Raw genomic sequence first — 16,475 nt, forward strand, 5'->3', positions numbered from 1 at the left:
AGAACAGTGGCACTCTAACAAAATCTAAAACGTGGAACTAAGACTCGAACCGAAAAATGAAAAGTAAATAAGAAGTGATCAAACTTTTATTTTTCATTTTGAATTGTAAATAAAATTACAAAGAATAAACTTTGAAAATTCAAGACATGGAGGAAAAAATAATTTATAATAACCACAGTTTGACGTTAATTGTACCTGGCTCCAGCGAGTTGAAAGTCACTTGCTAGCAACAGTAAAACTAAGAAGCCTATTATTAATCTAAAGGTTCGATGAGGCTAAAATAGAAGATTTGACCTACTTTATTCGAAAATTTACACCGTTTTTGTTGGCAGATTTAAATTAATATCGCTGAACCCAATAATAATTATTATTATTATTTAGTTATTTTTAGAACTTTCCTGCAACTCCATACGCATTATAATTTTCTTTTTTCATTTTTAAAAGACGCATTTGTTAATGAAAAATTAACTATTGAACTAAAGTCTTAATTAAATTAAAATACTGAATGTCGTGGTTTTCCAGATTTGCAACTCGATCGTCGATCGATATCCGCTGATGAATAGAGTCATGGACGCAGTATTTCCAGAGTTTTCCATAAAAAACGCAAAGTTTTTATCCCTTGCATCATTAGACTCAGGGATTAAAAGATTTTTAACTATACCATACAGCTGACAAAAAGCGCATGAAAGGCGTTTTTCTGCGAAAAATATCTGGAATTACGTGATTTTGCAATTTGTCCCTTGAGGCTGGCAGGCTGCTGCGGGCGAAAAGCACAAAGCCCACCAAAAGCGGTTTACAGCTAATTATCCTGGATTTTGAACAGGAAGCGTCACGCGCGCGTGTGTTTGCTGGCCAACTGTGAGTGAACAACGCGTGTAGTATACATATTACCTGCAATACCTTCCAGCCATTAGTAACCAGCATCGTCAACAAATAATATGCTGATGGAAACAGAGAGAGTTGTGAGAACTTTGAGCGATCGATCTGTTGCTATGTGATCTCAATTCTCATTAGCAAATAAACTCTCAAGAAAACAATTGCCATTTCCGCGAATCATGATTGGGTCTACCTACTAAGAAACCCTTATTACTAGGGTACCAGTTGGAGCCGAAACGTGTTGAGAATAATAAATATTTAAACTTCAAACAACGATGACAAGTCCGATTATTTCTCTCTCGTCAGAAATGTATTCCTTGAGGTAAAATTTCAAATTTATCTTTTTATAGCTTTGCTGTGGCATATACTGCGGCACCAGATAATCAAACAGACCCGGAGGCTAGTTACTTAAAATTAGTTAGGCTCATCTTGCAGCGGATTTATCGGCAAGCAAGCCAGCTATACAACCTGCTTTTCAAATCTTCGTAGACGGTTGCCTACCTACATTTTCCTACGGAACTTTCACGTTAACATCAGATCTGCAACACAACTCAGTTCTGAAAACTCGATTATTATACCCTTTTATTGGATTGCATTGAGCACGGAATCAGTTAACAAGCCGTTATTCGATATTTCGGGGTGCGTGCGAACGAAACCACAAGTTGCGCAATTAATGCTCCAATCCCCTAATTGACAGAAAAGCTTTCCTTGGTAAATCCAAATTGAAGTTATAGTCACGTATGAAGTTTTTAAGTACTACAGTGTGATGTGCAACCTCTGAGGAAATAAGACTCTTCACAAGTTGAATAAAAGTAATGATTATCGAGACAGCTTCAGCTCTCGCGGCATTCGTGGTGTGCGCTTCAATCCCACCGTGGGTATTGCATTATTCGGAGGAAGAGAACGTCGTGTTTCGTCCCTCGCGGCTTTGCCGGAGCGAACGGACGGGAAGGAAAGCGATCGGGACGTACGAGCAAGCTGGGCGGAAACGTGAAAACCGCGGCCACCGCAAATGCCCGATGTAAAATTCCGCCAGCGCTGCATTTTTTCCTAGTGCCCAATGAATGGGGTGGATGGATTATCTCTGCTGTGCAAAAAGGAGGCGCGCATTATCCCTCTCCAGTGTGGTTTTGACCAGCGTATATTCCACGAATTGAATCCCACGTAGATTTGCTCGCATACGAAAGTTCGATTTTGGTGCGATAAATGGGCCGACTTTGCAGGGAAACTCGTTTCAGAAATTCGCTGGAATCGGATTTCATTTGCGACTCTTGAAGCGGAATAAGAAACGGTGATGAGATTTTTCAAGTGAGCATCAAAATCGGATCTTCATATCACACATAAAACGTGGGCCTCCATTCGTAAGTCCAAATAAGAAACTTATAAAAAAAATGGAAATGCACAAACACTATCATATATAAATAGCTTAGACCCGAACACGATCAATAAGGAAGATTTATAGTTTTTATGCAAAATATTTCTTGCATAGATCTTAGTTTTTCAGATCTCTTAACTTGTCCGTTAATAAAATAATGATAAACTATTTGCACGCATGCATGCGGAAGATTTAATGTGGCATCTCTTTCAGGTCTTTATCCTTTATTTTTGCTTTTGGAAGCTAGTTTTACAACTCAAGATACTCTTCTTTATAAATGATATGAGTATACCTCATCTCATTCAAATAACTTAAACTTATTAAAAAAAAACCGTTGACCAACATTTTCGTGGTAAAAAATTAGAATTTATGCTTATTGGAGAGAAACGTCAAAAAATTCGAGGTGTGTTTAATAAGACAAAATAAGCGTCATCATATCCGGCATATTTAAATTAGGTGGAAAATCTGTTTTACTTTAAAAACAAAAAACTAGAACTGTCAAAAAACGGATGCAATTTTTTTTGGTTACCAAAATCGCCATTTGTTTAAGGTCAAGGCTCTCACTGTCACTAACTTAATTGTGTATAGTTCCGAAAAGAAAACAACCTGGATTCTATAAACCATAAGACAATGTTACACGTGTATTGCTCAACTTGAACAATGACCAACTTTTCCCTTAATAAAGCTACGTACGTATAGTAGAGGGGTTCCAGACCTTTTTGTTCCAAATAACTGCCGCTACTAATTTCTCGCACTAAGCAAAAAACTAACGCAATAAACGCCTAATTTATGCGTGACATGCTTGCAATGTAATTAAAGTTTTTGTTTACAAACATACGGCACGTGCAAAATTTAGGCACTGGTTTTACTCTAAAATGGGAAAAGTTGACTGATTTTTTTTCGCATCCGAGCTGGTGAATTATGAACACCATTCCTCGTTCCGCTATTAATGGCGAGAATCGCGCGTCGAAAGTTTTCCCATTTTCCGCAGCTTTGTTCCAGCAATTACTTCCTACTCTCGTTCGCCAGGCAGCAGCGTGTTATCACTGTCTCATTGAGAATTCTCAGACGGGTAGCGTCGCAAAAATCTCTGTCTGAAAATTTTCCTTACAATGAAGTGACTTGAGGATTCTTCCCCACTTAAATTTATTCCGAGCATCAAAGCCTTTCGTGTAAATTATATAAGGACGTGTTTTATAATGCTATCCGTCTTCAAAACAAAATAATAAAACACGCGCTTTACCCAACCATAACCTTATAGAAACGTAACCCTTAGAAACGTTCATAGAAGATAAAAGAATCAAGCCTCCAGCAGATGATGCGTAAGTTAAGTTATTGATGACATGAAGAAAACTGATTCTTCTTTTCCATAATTTAAATTTTATTTCAATTTTCACAATGTACTAAAACGGTTGACTTCATTGCCATCAATAAAGTTAATAAGATTCAAATGAGCTAGTATAGAGCTTCTTGTGCATCAACTTGTAACTTTAGATCCTGCTCTTACTTCATAATGTTGCCTTCGTAGAAACTTTTGATTTTGTTGTATTATACAATACCAAACGTGTTAAAGTCATGAATATTCTCGACATTCTATTAAACTAGTTGCATGGATCATCAAGTTTTCAGAAGTATGCAAACTGCTAATTGTATTTTACAAGCAAGAAAAATGTTAAATATTGATATATTGCGATTTACGGCGACCCATTTTTGTTTCGTGCGTTCATGCAGTTTCTACTTGTCATTTTTTATGCCATTTCATACATGTATCATGTTGTGTTTTATAATCTTCCTTGTAATATCTTTATCACGAGCGATACACATTAAAAAGTATTATTTACAAAATTACAAGGCGTGTCGTGCGTTTGATTTCTGTTGCAGCGCCACCATAACCATTAATAATCGAGATAATGATCTAATATGTGCATGAACTCAGGTGAAACCCTCAGGCGACGATACAAACACATTATTATTCATTTTATTATCTTAAAAGCGAACTAAATATCGCGAATATGACAAAATGAGGGTTTAATTATTTAATGGTCGATCATCTGTTTAAGCAGATAAATACGACATACGACACAATGAACGTCTAAACAATTATGTAAAAATACTTTTCAAATAATGCAAGGGGAAATTTCCAATTGATTAAAAAAACTGGATTCAAATTTTAGTGATAATATTTTTGTATTCTCAAAATCATCATTTTGTCCTGCTACGCACCTGATAATTGATAATGAGATTAAATTTATGATATGTATAGTCCGCGAAAAATAACATGGTAAATTTAGAAACGTAGCTTGTGAAATTGGGTTAAAGACATTAAAATTCGAAAATTTCAAAGCTTGTTGCAACTCTCTCAAAATAAAATATAGAGGTAATGTTTTATGTTTTAATAGCAATATGCTTCCGGAAAAAGTTCCATTATTTCATATTTGAATTTTTTTGGGAATCTCTTATCACTCGTGACTAAAAGACAAGTACTTTTTGTGCCACATTTACACAAAAAAAAACTTGTATCCCACCACAATACAGACAAATATTAAAATTTAAAGAATGCCTTAAAAAGCAATTTATTTTTACTGCATAATGCATAATAATGAAAGGGAGCTCCCTTTCTGATGCTGCGTTAAAGGTCAAAAGTGACATGAATTTGTGTAATTTAAATGAAACACATAAAACTATGACTGACAATTTATTATTTGTGAAACGCAGATTTTTCGATCTTTTTAGCTTCCTTTTAACATCCGTGTTAAAAAGTTTCTAAACTCAATGCAAACATTTTTTAATTTTTTTTAAAACAAATCGAGAGCTTTTAACAAAGTTTTGTTAAAACCTTCATATTTATTTGAATGAAACTTTATATCTCAGTGATGTACAAAATTTAGTAAATTAAAAAAGTTACAAATTAAAAAAATACTTTTGGGATTTAAATTTTTCAAACGAAACCCAGCTTTATCCAAAATACATAAAGATTGTTATATAATCAAATTTATGAATTAACACTTTTCAAGATTAATAAAATAGATCAGTCCAAATTACTGGGTATCGTTTATAAAAACGTAATAACTAATTAAAAAATCTGAATACGTCACTTACCGTCTGCAGCCTCCGTTCAGTGCGGATGGCGTGGAGGACCATGGCGTTGCCGACGACGGTGAGCAGGCTGAGCAGGTACATGGCGACTCCCATGGGCACCGCCAGCGACAACTCAAGTCGCTCGTCCGACTCTCCGCCGTCGGGATTGCTGTGGTTGCCGTCCCGCGAGGACTCGTTGACCGCCATCTGGTCACTCGCGTTGGCAAGCAACCAAAAATCGCCTAAGTGCAAGTTGGTTGAATTTTGCACCGACATTGTCGTGATATTTGTATATGTCTTTCTTTCGATTGCGAGTGGTGTGCGTGTGCCGACGCCGACCGCACGCTGCCAGCGGGGTCGTGCTAGGGTGGCTGGCCGTGTTTGACTCCGACTGCAACGAGCGGGAAAAGGTCGGCGAGGCCGCCTCTGCTCTCGCGCACACTCGCATCCCCGATCCCCAATGCTCCTTGATTCGGCGGGGTGAGATCGCTGACAATTCGTGCTGCCATCTCGTACATTATGCAACACACGCTTGCCAATTTTGATTGTGTCGTTTGAATAATCTCCACAAATAAATATTTTATAATTAAATTAATACAAGCTGGTAACTTGTTAACTTTTAAGCTAGAGTGGGTGCTTTTGTGGGGATTTCAAAATATCGAATTTCAAAATTGAGTTGGTAAATTCGAATGTCCAAATTGTCCAATGGAGCTGTCAAATTTATTTTGTTACAACATGTGATTCATGATTTCATTATTTTAATTTTGAATTTTTCTCTATGCTATTCGCAAAAGTATCGGTGGATTGTAGTGTAAGGGTCAATGTACGAGATAATACCGCCGGGAATCAGTACTAGTAGGTTCTTAATTCCGCACTCAAGGTTGTAAAAAGTGTCGGGGATGACCCCGGCGGGAACCAAAGCACCAGAAAGGCACCACGTGTCCGTTCCATTGCCATTGTCCGTAGTTTCGCCGAAAAAATCCCAGCTTGAGAATGCAAGAGCTGCGAAAATTAGAAATCTTTTGTAAGCTTCAAGTCAGAGAGTTTCGCTGCTGCGCCAAGTGCCAGTGGAGGGTTTATTTGTAATTATTTACTTTTTGCACCTCTATGATTTTTTCTCGTTGAAGTAATATATGACTGATGCTTTCGCATGAGCAATGATTTTTTCAAACTCTTTTGTTGCTTTTCTCTGAAATTGTGCAGTCTCTTTACTTTTAAAATATTCTATGAAGTTACTCCAACTGTCGGCTGTTGTAAACTCGGCTAACTTCAGGCCTATTTGACAGCAAACTGATGCGGTCGAGTCGTAAGAAAGAGTCTGTTGAATTTTTATCCATGATTATTGGCATTCAGTAATTGATATTTATTTTCTACGTTGTAATCGACACCGATGAAATATTTCTTGCCATTCGCTGTACTAAACATGTAGCCATTTCCGACTGTGAAAATGTTTTTTAAATAGAATAAACTCTCGCCGACACACATTTGAGGCCTTTACGTACTTGCTCCCGACGATTGAAGTTGAGTCGCTAAATTGGTCTATTAATTGCAAAAGCCAATAAAAGATTTAAAGTATAATTTTTGTTTATAATTCTCTTTTTTTCCTTACGTCTACTGTGCAAGTTGTTTTTGGCCGACATGTTATATCCGAAACTCCATTGCACCGCTTCTGCAAATTCAAGTTGCAAATTAAGACTTACTTTTATCATTATTTTTTACCTAAAAGTAATAAATTTTATGTTCAGAAAAATGTCCATTACTATTATTGAATGCAGATATAATTCAATCTTGCAGTGTTAATATAATTTTAAGTACAGCAGGTGTTGTAGTTGGAGTGGTGGTGGTTGTTGATGTTAGGGTTGTAGTGGTTGTTGATGTTGGGGTTGTAGTGGTTGTCGTGGTGGTGGTGGTTGATGTTGGGGTTGTAGTGGTTGTTGATGTTGGGGTTGTAGTAGTAGTAGTAGTAATAGAGGTAGTAGTGGGCATTGTTATTGTCGTGGTTAACATAGTTTCAGTTCTTCTTGTGGAGCTGGCGACTGGGAGTGCCGTAGTCGCGGTAGCCTCTGTAATTAAATCTTGAGCTGCTGTTGAGGTTGTGGGTGATCCCGTTGTAGTTTTTTCAGCAATTGATGATGTTTTCATTATAAAGCCTCTCGTAGAAGACTTAAGATTTTTTTATAAGAAACGATCTAACTTTAATTCGAAAACCTCCGTTACCAATGGTGTTGACATGTTATTTTTTTATGTTTGGCACCAGGAGTTTTTTTTTGCTCTTTTTATCCCTGTCCGAGGACCGGAGGACCGGGAAGGGCGCGCACTGCACTAGCACGAATGCTGAAACCCGGGTACCAATAACACCGCGAACGGATAACATGGGCGCACCAGACCACACAGGGACCCAGCCCACTCAAGGGCCACTTGCCTCCGCACCGAGGACTACATTGAAACGCTAGACATTCGTCCCGTGAAGCCAAATCACGCATGCTGGAAAGGTGCAAACCAGCAAGTAGCGAGTCGGCGCCGGTGCGCCTCCCAGCCCGTTGAGCAATTTGAGCAATTCGAGTCACTAAACTAACCACTTTTTGCCATTTCTGACATTGGGTAGCCAGTATTAGATCTCCGAACTGCTCAAATACCTCTCATTGCTTTGACACTCCTGAGAGTGCCTTAACAATGCGAGCCAACGGGCTGGTTTGCTACAGCACTTGACAATGATCTCTCTTTGAATGATGACTTTCAAAGGAATATCTGCAATTTTAAATTATTTTTGCCTTATAACTTTTTAAACTAGTTAATTTTTATTGTGTAATGCTCACTAACCAATTACTGACGGCAAGGAAGGATATTTGCTTTTTGTTAAAACAATTTTAACAATTGAAGGGTTCGTCTAGTTTTCAAATTTAAAATTAGTAAAACTAGAATCCAAATAATCCCCATTAACCTTTTGTAGAATAAACATCAAAAGCCACATTACAAGCGGCATATTACAGAACCCTCGGCTATCACTATATTTGCAAAAAAACGGCTTAGAAATCAAATCTGATTAGAAACAGTTTTTTCTTATCTTCCATAAAATAGGTATACTTAGAACCTAGACGCCCAGAACCAGTTGAAGCTGTTGATGGGAATCATGGGACAAATATCACAAATGACAGTATATGATTGCGCCAAGCAGGAAGTTGATCATATAGTTAACCTTGTATAGTCACGTGCTGACTTCGACTCATTCAATTCGTTCCCTCTTCCACTACAGGTAGCTTGTCATCAGTGTCAGATTGGCTAATCAGGCGGACTGGGCCTGCCCCTCGATGCACCTCATTCTCCTCATATATAGTCCACGGGAAATGCTGACTGAGCAGAGGTTAAAAAAAAGCTTATATATAGGCCTTATAATTCCCCCAACCAAAATTTTAGCTCCTGGTAACGCTTTTGTCCCTAATTCAATGTTACTCGTCAACATACTCGTGGCGAGTGCATTGTGATAATGATTAGCGTGTGATTAATTATGTGATTTGCGGCTCAGTGCGGCGTGAGATAACTTTTGTTTTAAAGCGTTTTTTAAATTTTCTGCGACACAAGCTTTGTACTGAGCCTTTACTGCTTGAAATTATTAATGTTTAAGAAATATTTAATTAAATAAATGCAAGAGCTGGTAACTTGTAAACTTTTATCATTTTAGCTCCTGTGCTTTTGTGGGAATTTCAAAATTGAGTTTATGTAATTTGTGGAAAAGAAAGATCAATAAATAAAGAGGGATTAAGCGCGGGGTTAATTGTCTTGAAAAACCACCCATTGTAAAAAATAACTTATGAATTTATGTTTTTTCTTGAAAACATATTATATTAAAGTTGAAGAAGAATATGGTGCCAAGCACGTGATCTTTTTGATTTGCCTTTTTTCTTAAAAATTTTTAATTAGTGCCTGAAAAAAATTTTTGTTGAGCAATACGTGACATGCGCTAAATTTTGCGGAAAACACTAATGTTCTGAATTTAATTCTCGCAGTGTCACATTTTCCCGTTTTCCTCAACTTGCCTTGCTTGGAAACAGCTGCACGGGAGTCAAATTTTGTATACTTTATTTCATCAATAAATATTTGATAACAATTTTTTAGTGTTTTACATATTCGTTGGATTTCCTTCTCTATACGGCCAGAGAAATAATATAATTTACAATACAAAATGCCCCCTTAAATGTGCTAAATATTTGGCCTTATATCTTATTATGTACTATACTGTATTAGAATAGTGAATGTCACTGTCGTGTTTTGGAAGTGAGTTCAAACATAAATTTAACGCAATTTTAGCATTAAACTATCGTTTAATATGGGTTAGAATAATTTTAAAAATAAATTGTTTGCCTAATGAAGCTATCAATTTTATTTTGTTCCAACACATTTTTATGATTAAATGATTTCATTATTTTAATTTTGAAATTTCCTCTTTGCTATTCGCAAAAGTATCTGTCGATTGTACCGTATGGATCTATGTTAGTGAGACTACCGCCGGGAATCAATACCAGCAGGTTCTTAATTCCGCACTCAATGTTGTAAAAAGTGTCGGGGATGACCCCGGCGGGAACCAAAGCACCAGAAAGGCACCACGTGTCCGTTCCATTGCCATTGTCCGTAGTTTCGCCGATAAAATCCCAGCTTGAGAATGCAAGAGCTGCGAAAATTAGAAATCTTTTGTAAGCTTCAAGTCAGAGAGTTTCGCTGCTGCGACGAGTGCCAGTGGAGGGTTATTTAATATTCTTGCATTTAAATTATTTTTTCTCGTTGAAGCCATATTAGACTGATGCTTTTGCATGCTATGAATATTGTTTATGAAACTCTTTTGTTTCCTCTGAAAATGTGCAGTCTTTTACTTTTAAAATATGCCATGAAGTTATTCCAACTGTCGGCTGTTGTGAACTCGGCTAATTTCAGGCCTACTATCTAGACAGCAAACAGATGCGGCTGAGTCGTAAGAAAGAGTCTGTTGATTTTTTTTTTAAATATAATTATACACATTCAGTAATTGCTATTTATTTTCTACGTTGTAATCGACACCGACGAAGTATTTCTTGCCATTTGCTGTACTAATCATGTAGCCATTTGCAACTATGAAATTATTTTATAAATAGAAAAACGCTACTACACACATTTGAGGCCTTTACGTACTTGCTCCCGACATTTGAAGTTGAGACGCTAAATTGGTCTATTAAATGCAAAAGCCAATAAAAGATTTAAAGTATCATTTTTGTTTATAGTTCTCTTTTTTTCCTTACGTCTACTGTGCAAGTTGTTTTTGGCCGACACGTTCTATCCAAAACTCCATTGCACCTTTTCTGTAAATTCAACTTACAAATTTAGATTTACTTTGAATCATTATTTTTAATAATCATTATTTTTAATGATTATTATTATTATTTTAATTTTAAGTACAGTAGGTGTCGTAGTTGGGGTGGTAGTGGTTGTTGATGTTGGGGTTGTAGTAGTCGTAGTAGTGGTAGTGGGCATTGCTATTGTCGAGGTAGACATTGTTTCAGTACCGCTTGTGAAGCTGTCGATTGAGAGTGCCGTCCTCAGAGCCTCCGAAATTAAATCTTGAGCTGCTGTGGATTTTGCGGCTACTCTCTTTGTAGTTTTTTCAGCAATTGATGATGTTTTCATTATAACGCCTCTCGAAGAAGACTATAATTTTTTTACTAAAACGTTTTAAAATTTCATTCGTAAACCACTGTTACCAATGGTGTTGACATGTTATTTTTTTATGTTTGGCACCGCGAGTTGCTACAGCACTTGACAATGGTCTCTCTTTGAATAATGACTTTCAAAGGAATATCTTTAATTTTAATTTATTTGCCTTAATTTTCTTTAAGTTTTTTTATTGTGTAGTTCTCACTAACCAATCAATGGCCGTAAGGGAGGATTCTTGCTTTTTGTTGAAATTACTTTAACAACTGAAGGGTTCGACTAGTTTTTAAACTTTTAGTAGCAATAAAATCTAATAAATCCCCACTAACCGTTTGTAGGAAGAACATCATTAGCCATGTTATAAGTGGCATAATCCGGAATCCTTGGCTGACACCGTTAGCAAAAAAAACGGCTTAGAAATCAAATCTAATTAGAAGCTGTTTTTCGTATCTTCCATGAAATAGGCATACTTACAATTATTAGAACTTACATAGACGCCTAGAACAATGCCTAGTTTTGTTACAGCTGTTGATCTTACAGCTGGACAAAAATCAAAATCAGATATTGGCGCGATCGAGGCAAGCAGGAAGTTGAACATATCATTATGACACGTTCTATCACAAATTAAAACAATAACCTTGTAGACACGTGCTGATTCTGACCCAACCAATTCGTTACCTTTTCCGTTTCACATTTGTGCTACAAAAGTTGCTTGTCATTAGTGCCAGACTGGCTAATTAGGCGGACTGGGACCATCCCCTGATGCATCTCCTTTCATTTCTTAACACAATTGGCCTTATGGTACTCCCCATCCAAAATTGTAGCGCCTGGTAGAATTTTAGGCCCTAATTCAAAATTACTCGTCAAATACTCAAATGTTTTGTCGCGAAGATGAAACTGCCACCCTTAAATGATCAATATATGGGGCTCGAAAGATCAGAAGTCAAGGGCTGCAACCAAGGTAGATGCATTTAATTTTGGCTAAACTCATGATTTAGACCGATTCCCAATAGAAATTTAAAAAAAATAAGTTTGATTATATCAACGTTTCCGCGTTTTTGTTTTTAATTTTCTGCGACAAAAGCTTTGTGCTCCCCTGAGTGACTGAACCATTACTGCTTAAAAATTAGTATGTTTAAGAAATATAACTATTTTATTTTGTCGCGAACAATGTTTAAATAAAAACTTGCATTTCGAACAAATAACAATTAATACATCATCAAGCAAGCTTAAGATAGCCTATGATTACATGGTCAACCAAACATTTAGAAAAAATGAAACATGAACAAAAATGTTACAAAATAGGCGTTTTCACCCCAACTCAAGGAAATTAAGACTTATTGGCAGTCTCCAGAACATTGAAAATGTTTTCATAAGCAGTCTTTAGGGCGGAGACAAAACCAGCCCCGTTATTATTGGGAGGATAGCTGCTGACAATGGCTCCCAGCATGTCGTTCATGATGCTATACCTGAATAAAAAATGTATGTAATATTACGTGTTAATATTATTTTGTCTGCAAAATTACCCAATTCCAAGTCCATCCTTAACAACAGGCCCAAAAGCCCCAGCCATGACAATGTCTGACGAGAGAGTAGAAGTGGAAAGGATGTTGTGGTTAATGGCAGCGTAGGCTGGGTCAGAGAAGATTGCAGGAAGTGCTCCCTTCTGTTCAGCAAGGCGTCGAAGACCAAAGAGATGCCGGTCAAAACCTTGACCTGAAATTTAAAAAAAACACATAAAAATCAAAGAATTTTAGAAAAAAACTAATTTTCTTCCTTTTTTAATTAATCGATAAGTTGTTAAAACAAAATAAAATATTTTTATAATGAAATTGTGGTGATTCTCCTAACTACTTGGTACTAGGAATTTCCAGATGTTTCCCAAGCAAGAATCTCAAGTTCAAGAATATCAGATTCCGATTTTCTCTTTCCAAATTGACATTAATTATTCTAATTAAGTGAGAAATTACCTTTTCTAATTATTTGGCGCAAATGATATACATACTATGAATTTTCACAATAAAGATAAACTCAATTTCATTTCAAACAATTGGGCAGATCAAAAATTATAGTTAAAAAATTTATTAATTGCAACATGTAGGTTGAACAACAGATTTCAAGACCCCTTATTGAATTTGTGAAATAAAGTTTAGAAGTAATTGAGATACTTGTCGTGTTTCATTCAACAGACACCACAATATCGAAAACAGCCTACAGTCTCTTAAATAATATAATCTTATTACAAAAATTTGTGGAAACAAACCCATTGCAGCGTCTTTAGTAAGGTTTCCGTGCACTTCAGAGCACTTCTTGATCATTGTGAGGAGCTCAGCATTGGAGGGCTGGTTGGATCCGTTCAACGCATTGCACACAGCCTGAGTAGCCATGGTGCACGGCCTCATGGTCTCAGTGCGGCCATGGCGGAAGGCGGCCGTGCTGCACGACTCGTAGGTGGCCACGTTCTTGCCGGACAGTTTGTGGTAGCCGACCTGCATTAAATTACGCATGAAAGTTGTACAGAGAAGGATGTGTGATGACTGACTTGGAATCCCAGCTGCATGATTGAGTCCGGACTGACCCCGTGCTTCTTGCACAGTTTCTTTCCATAGTTGTGCATCTCTAAAACGTCAAACGCCAGTGACTTGGATATCTCGGCGTGCTTCCTCTTGGCCTCTGCGATGCTTTTCTTGATACTATCGTTCAGCTTGAATTCTAAAAGACAAAAGTGTAATAATCTTTTGTATTGTATTGCTAACTGCCAGATTTTTTTAATATAGTGTAAGATACCATTCTTGATTTCACAAATTTAATTTTAATTAAGGATAAAACCAAACAAATATGAATAAAATACTAATGCTATTTTTTTCTAAACTCTGATAAATTGTAATACCAAGTTTCCTGACGTGGTTTGCGGCATCAAAGTTTGATTTTGTATCAGGATGCACTTGAGGTTTATTGGTGCTGTCCTTGAACATGTCGGTGAAGTAACGGAGGACAGCCACTCCATCGCCCCAGGAATGCTCAAAATTGATTCCAGCAGTGCCATCCTTGCCAATGATCAAGGAGAACGACTTGTCAAACCACCTTTAAATTTTAGAAAAATTAAAATAGGGAATCCTCTTTCAGTGAACTCTGCTGATTAAATATTGGTGGTCTTAAAATTTTAAAATATTAACTTTTTCATAAAAATCTCACTAGGATTTTAAAAAAGCAGATTTAAAATTTAGTATTTATATAATATACCTAGCCATATAAACACTCTTTATGAATGCAATTTTTATTGTTTTAAAGCTAGTTTGAAATGAAAATTTGACTTCAAAATTATGTTATATATGAACAAACCTATTCGCTCCGTCTGAATGGAGGTAACTGCGAAGCAACTTTTCCCTATTGCTTCCAACAGCCTCATCGTCCAAGCTCAGATTGAAAATACTTGAGTCAATGATGTTCAAGACCTCAGCGTTGCCCTGGGCCTCAAGCTCCTGTCTCGCCTTGGCCCACACGTCCCTGTTTTCAGACGTGAGAACCCCAATGGGAAATTCGGAAGCAGCAGATGCGTTTTTCGCGATGTAATCAATGCACGCTAAAAGATCAGATGGAGGGAGAATGTTTCCTGCAGAATTGAATTAGTTGATGCGATTTAAAAATTAATTCTTTAACAGTACCATTCTTGTCCAAAGCGTCAAAGACATAGAAGTTTCCATTCCTCATGACAAGCATGTGGTTGGCTTTGTCATTTTTCACTATTTTGTCTTTTCCCACGCACGGAACACGGGTTGAGTTGAACAGGTTTCCGTATTGCGACATGTCCAATGGGAAAGCCTGGAATTTTAAATTTTAATTTGGTTTCATAACGTTTATTGTTGATGAAATATTTGGCCTCTATGATATAAACAACCAGGCATTACCTTGAAGAGATAGGCTCCATACCATGACACAGAGGAGGGCAATAATCCTGTGACAGTGTAAAATAAGTCGGTATCACTTTTCTTTGGGTTCAAGTGGAACACCTCTGGAGCCAAGATTCCTGCTCGCAAAGACTTCAAGATCCTGTAAATATATTTTACTAACTCTTTATCAAAAACCTACAATAAGATGATATTATTTATAGATTACACTGACTTAATGAGCTATGAATCAGCATTTTTTAATTAAGTTCCTTGTTATTTTCAACCGCAGTTTTGACAGCAAAAAAGTGGTGCAGCGACTACATAATTTTCATTTCTTTAAGCAACAATTAAATGAGATGAGGTAGCCAAAACAAAATCATGTTCCTAAATTGGATATAAATATTGCACCTGAGGGAAGAAATCAACATGTTGGTGGCCCTGATGACTTGGTCGTTGTACCCTGGTTTTGGGTCATTGACCAGCACCAGAATGGGGTTGTAGTTGATCGGCAGAGGTACCCTGTCCTTGAGGTACATGTCAAACCAGGGTCCCGAGATGTAGTTGGTGTGCTTGTTGGCCTTGTCCTCCGCAATCAGCTGCTCCTGCAGTTTAGCGCCTTCGCCCTTCACAAAGTCATCGACGTGCTTCGTGGTGGCATTGAATGCGTCCGAGCCCTCGCCCAGCAAAGGTTTCTGCGCGTTCAGGTAACGCTCCCTGGTGTTTTCTAGTTTGGGAATCGGCAAACGGGGCAAAGACTTTTGGAAGTGGTTCGATGGAAGGCGGCTCTTTTGGATGAATTGGTAATCGTATTCGTTCGACGAACTGATTGAGGAGAGCAATATCAAAAAACGTGACCAATATGAAATAGGGTTTACAGCAAAACAATCGAAAACCAAGAAAATAAAATATTATGTAAATTATACCTTTTTAGTCGAATAGCTCCAACTACGGATCCTCGCACATTCTTTGCCTGCAAAGTATCCAATTAACTCTCAATAATAGGCGTCATCTCAAAAGTGTATTTACCTGGTGCTTTCCGAGCCGTGACAAAATCATTTTTGGGTCACTCTATAAAATCTGAAAATTAAAAATGTTCCACCATCATCACAAATTTTCTGTAATGTATGTACATTATGTATATGATAAATTGAAAACTAGCTTGAATTCCTACCAGACCGTGATTAATAAAAATGACCGGCGACAAAATGACGTCAAGGTGAGTTAAATTTCAAAGTTCAACTCATCTCTCGTTTGTTTACGCACTGATTAATCTCTCTTGATAAATCAGAGAAATGAGTTTTACTCGAACCCCATCACAATTTCTTTTGATACGACGGATAAATAGTTAAAACAATTATTACAATTATAGAAAATTTAAATTTAATAAATAAATTACTACGCAAACTAAACAAAAAGATTGCAGACGCTAACTTTACCTGCAAATCCGTCCGAAATTGAGAGGAAAAAGTCCAGGACGAGCCGTGTCAAAAAACATGTGACGACGAACCAAAACAGAGCGACGGTGCTGCTTCCACGGGGACGCCCCCTCGGCGTATCCAAAATAAATAAAATATAAATTT

The 16,475-nt window shown here is 37.1% G+C and overlaps 4 protein-coding genes and 1 long non-coding RNA gene across 6 annotated transcripts in view; all 5 read right to left on the reverse strand.

The window, feature by feature from the left end:
- Positions 1 to 5,728, reverse strand: part of LOC135945731 (histamine H1 receptor-like) — a 71,048-nt gene extending 65,320 nt beyond the window's left edge. Inside the window, exon 1 of the mRNA XM_065493578.1 lies at positions 5,351 to 5,728. Within this exon, the coding sequence (XP_065349650.1) occupies positions 5,351 to 5,605 (255 nt within the window). The 5' untranslated portion in view covers positions 5,606 to 5,728. The remainder of the gene's footprint in view (positions 1 to 5,350) is intronic.
- Pgant35A (polypeptide N-acetylgalactosaminyltransferase 35A) overlaps positions 1 to 16,475 on the reverse strand; it is a 210,411-nt gene that overhangs the window by 54,102 nt on the left and 139,834 nt on the right. The gene's annotated exons all lie outside the window — the stretch shown is intronic.
- LOC135947029 (uncharacterized) lies at positions 6,034 to 7,468 on the reverse strand. Its single transcript, XM_065495582.1, has 6 exons — positions 7,145 to 7,468; positions 6,939 to 6,998; positions 6,832 to 6,868; positions 6,704 to 6,768; positions 6,542 to 6,647; positions 6,034 to 6,331 (listed from the first exon to the last, which is right to left on the reverse strand). The coding sequence occupies exons 1-6, from the start codon at positions 7,334 to 7,336 to the stop codon at positions 6,111 to 6,113; spliced, it is 681 nt and encodes a 226-aa protein (XP_065351654.1). The 5' UTR covers positions 7,337 to 7,468; the 3' UTR covers positions 6,034 to 6,110.
- On the reverse strand, positions 8,003 to 8,467 carry LOC135947243 (uncharacterized). Its single transcript, XR_010575609.1, has 3 exons — positions 8,271 to 8,467; positions 8,150 to 8,216; positions 8,003 to 8,077 (listed from the first exon to the last, which is right to left on the reverse strand). It is a non-coding gene; the product is annotated as an uncharacterized LOC135947243 (long non-coding RNA).
- Positions 12,140 to 16,467, reverse strand: CPT2 (Carnitine palmitoyltransferase 2). Of its 2 annotated transcripts, none has more exons than XM_065493914.1 (12): positions 16,332 to 16,467; positions 15,922 to 15,972; positions 15,819 to 15,865; positions 15,304 to 15,717; positions 14,914 to 15,055; positions 14,671 to 14,827; positions 14,348 to 14,618; positions 13,896 to 14,089; positions 13,548 to 13,717; positions 13,269 to 13,494; positions 12,532 to 12,721; positions 12,140 to 12,474 (listed from the first exon to the last, which is right to left on the reverse strand). In XM_065493914.1, exons 2-12 carry the CDS (start codon positions 15,949 to 15,951, stop codon positions 12,336 to 12,338), a joined length of 1,980 nt encoding a protein of 659 aa, XP_065349986.1. In that variant the 5' UTR covers positions 15,952 to 15,972; positions 16,332 to 16,467; the 3' UTR covers positions 12,140 to 12,335. The 2 variants fall into 2 exon arrangements, with proteins under 2 accessions (XP_065349986.1, XP_065349987.1); XM_065493915.1 differs by lacking the exon at positions 16,332 to 16,467 and adding an exon at positions 16,067 to 16,142.

This window comes from Cloeon dipterum, chromosome X (genome assembly GCF_949628265.1).
Source record: "Cloeon dipterum chromosome X, ieCloDipt1.1, whole genome shotgun sequence".
Lineage (NCBI taxonomy): Eukaryota > Metazoa > Arthropoda > Insecta > Ephemeroptera > Baetidae > Cloeon > Cloeon dipterum.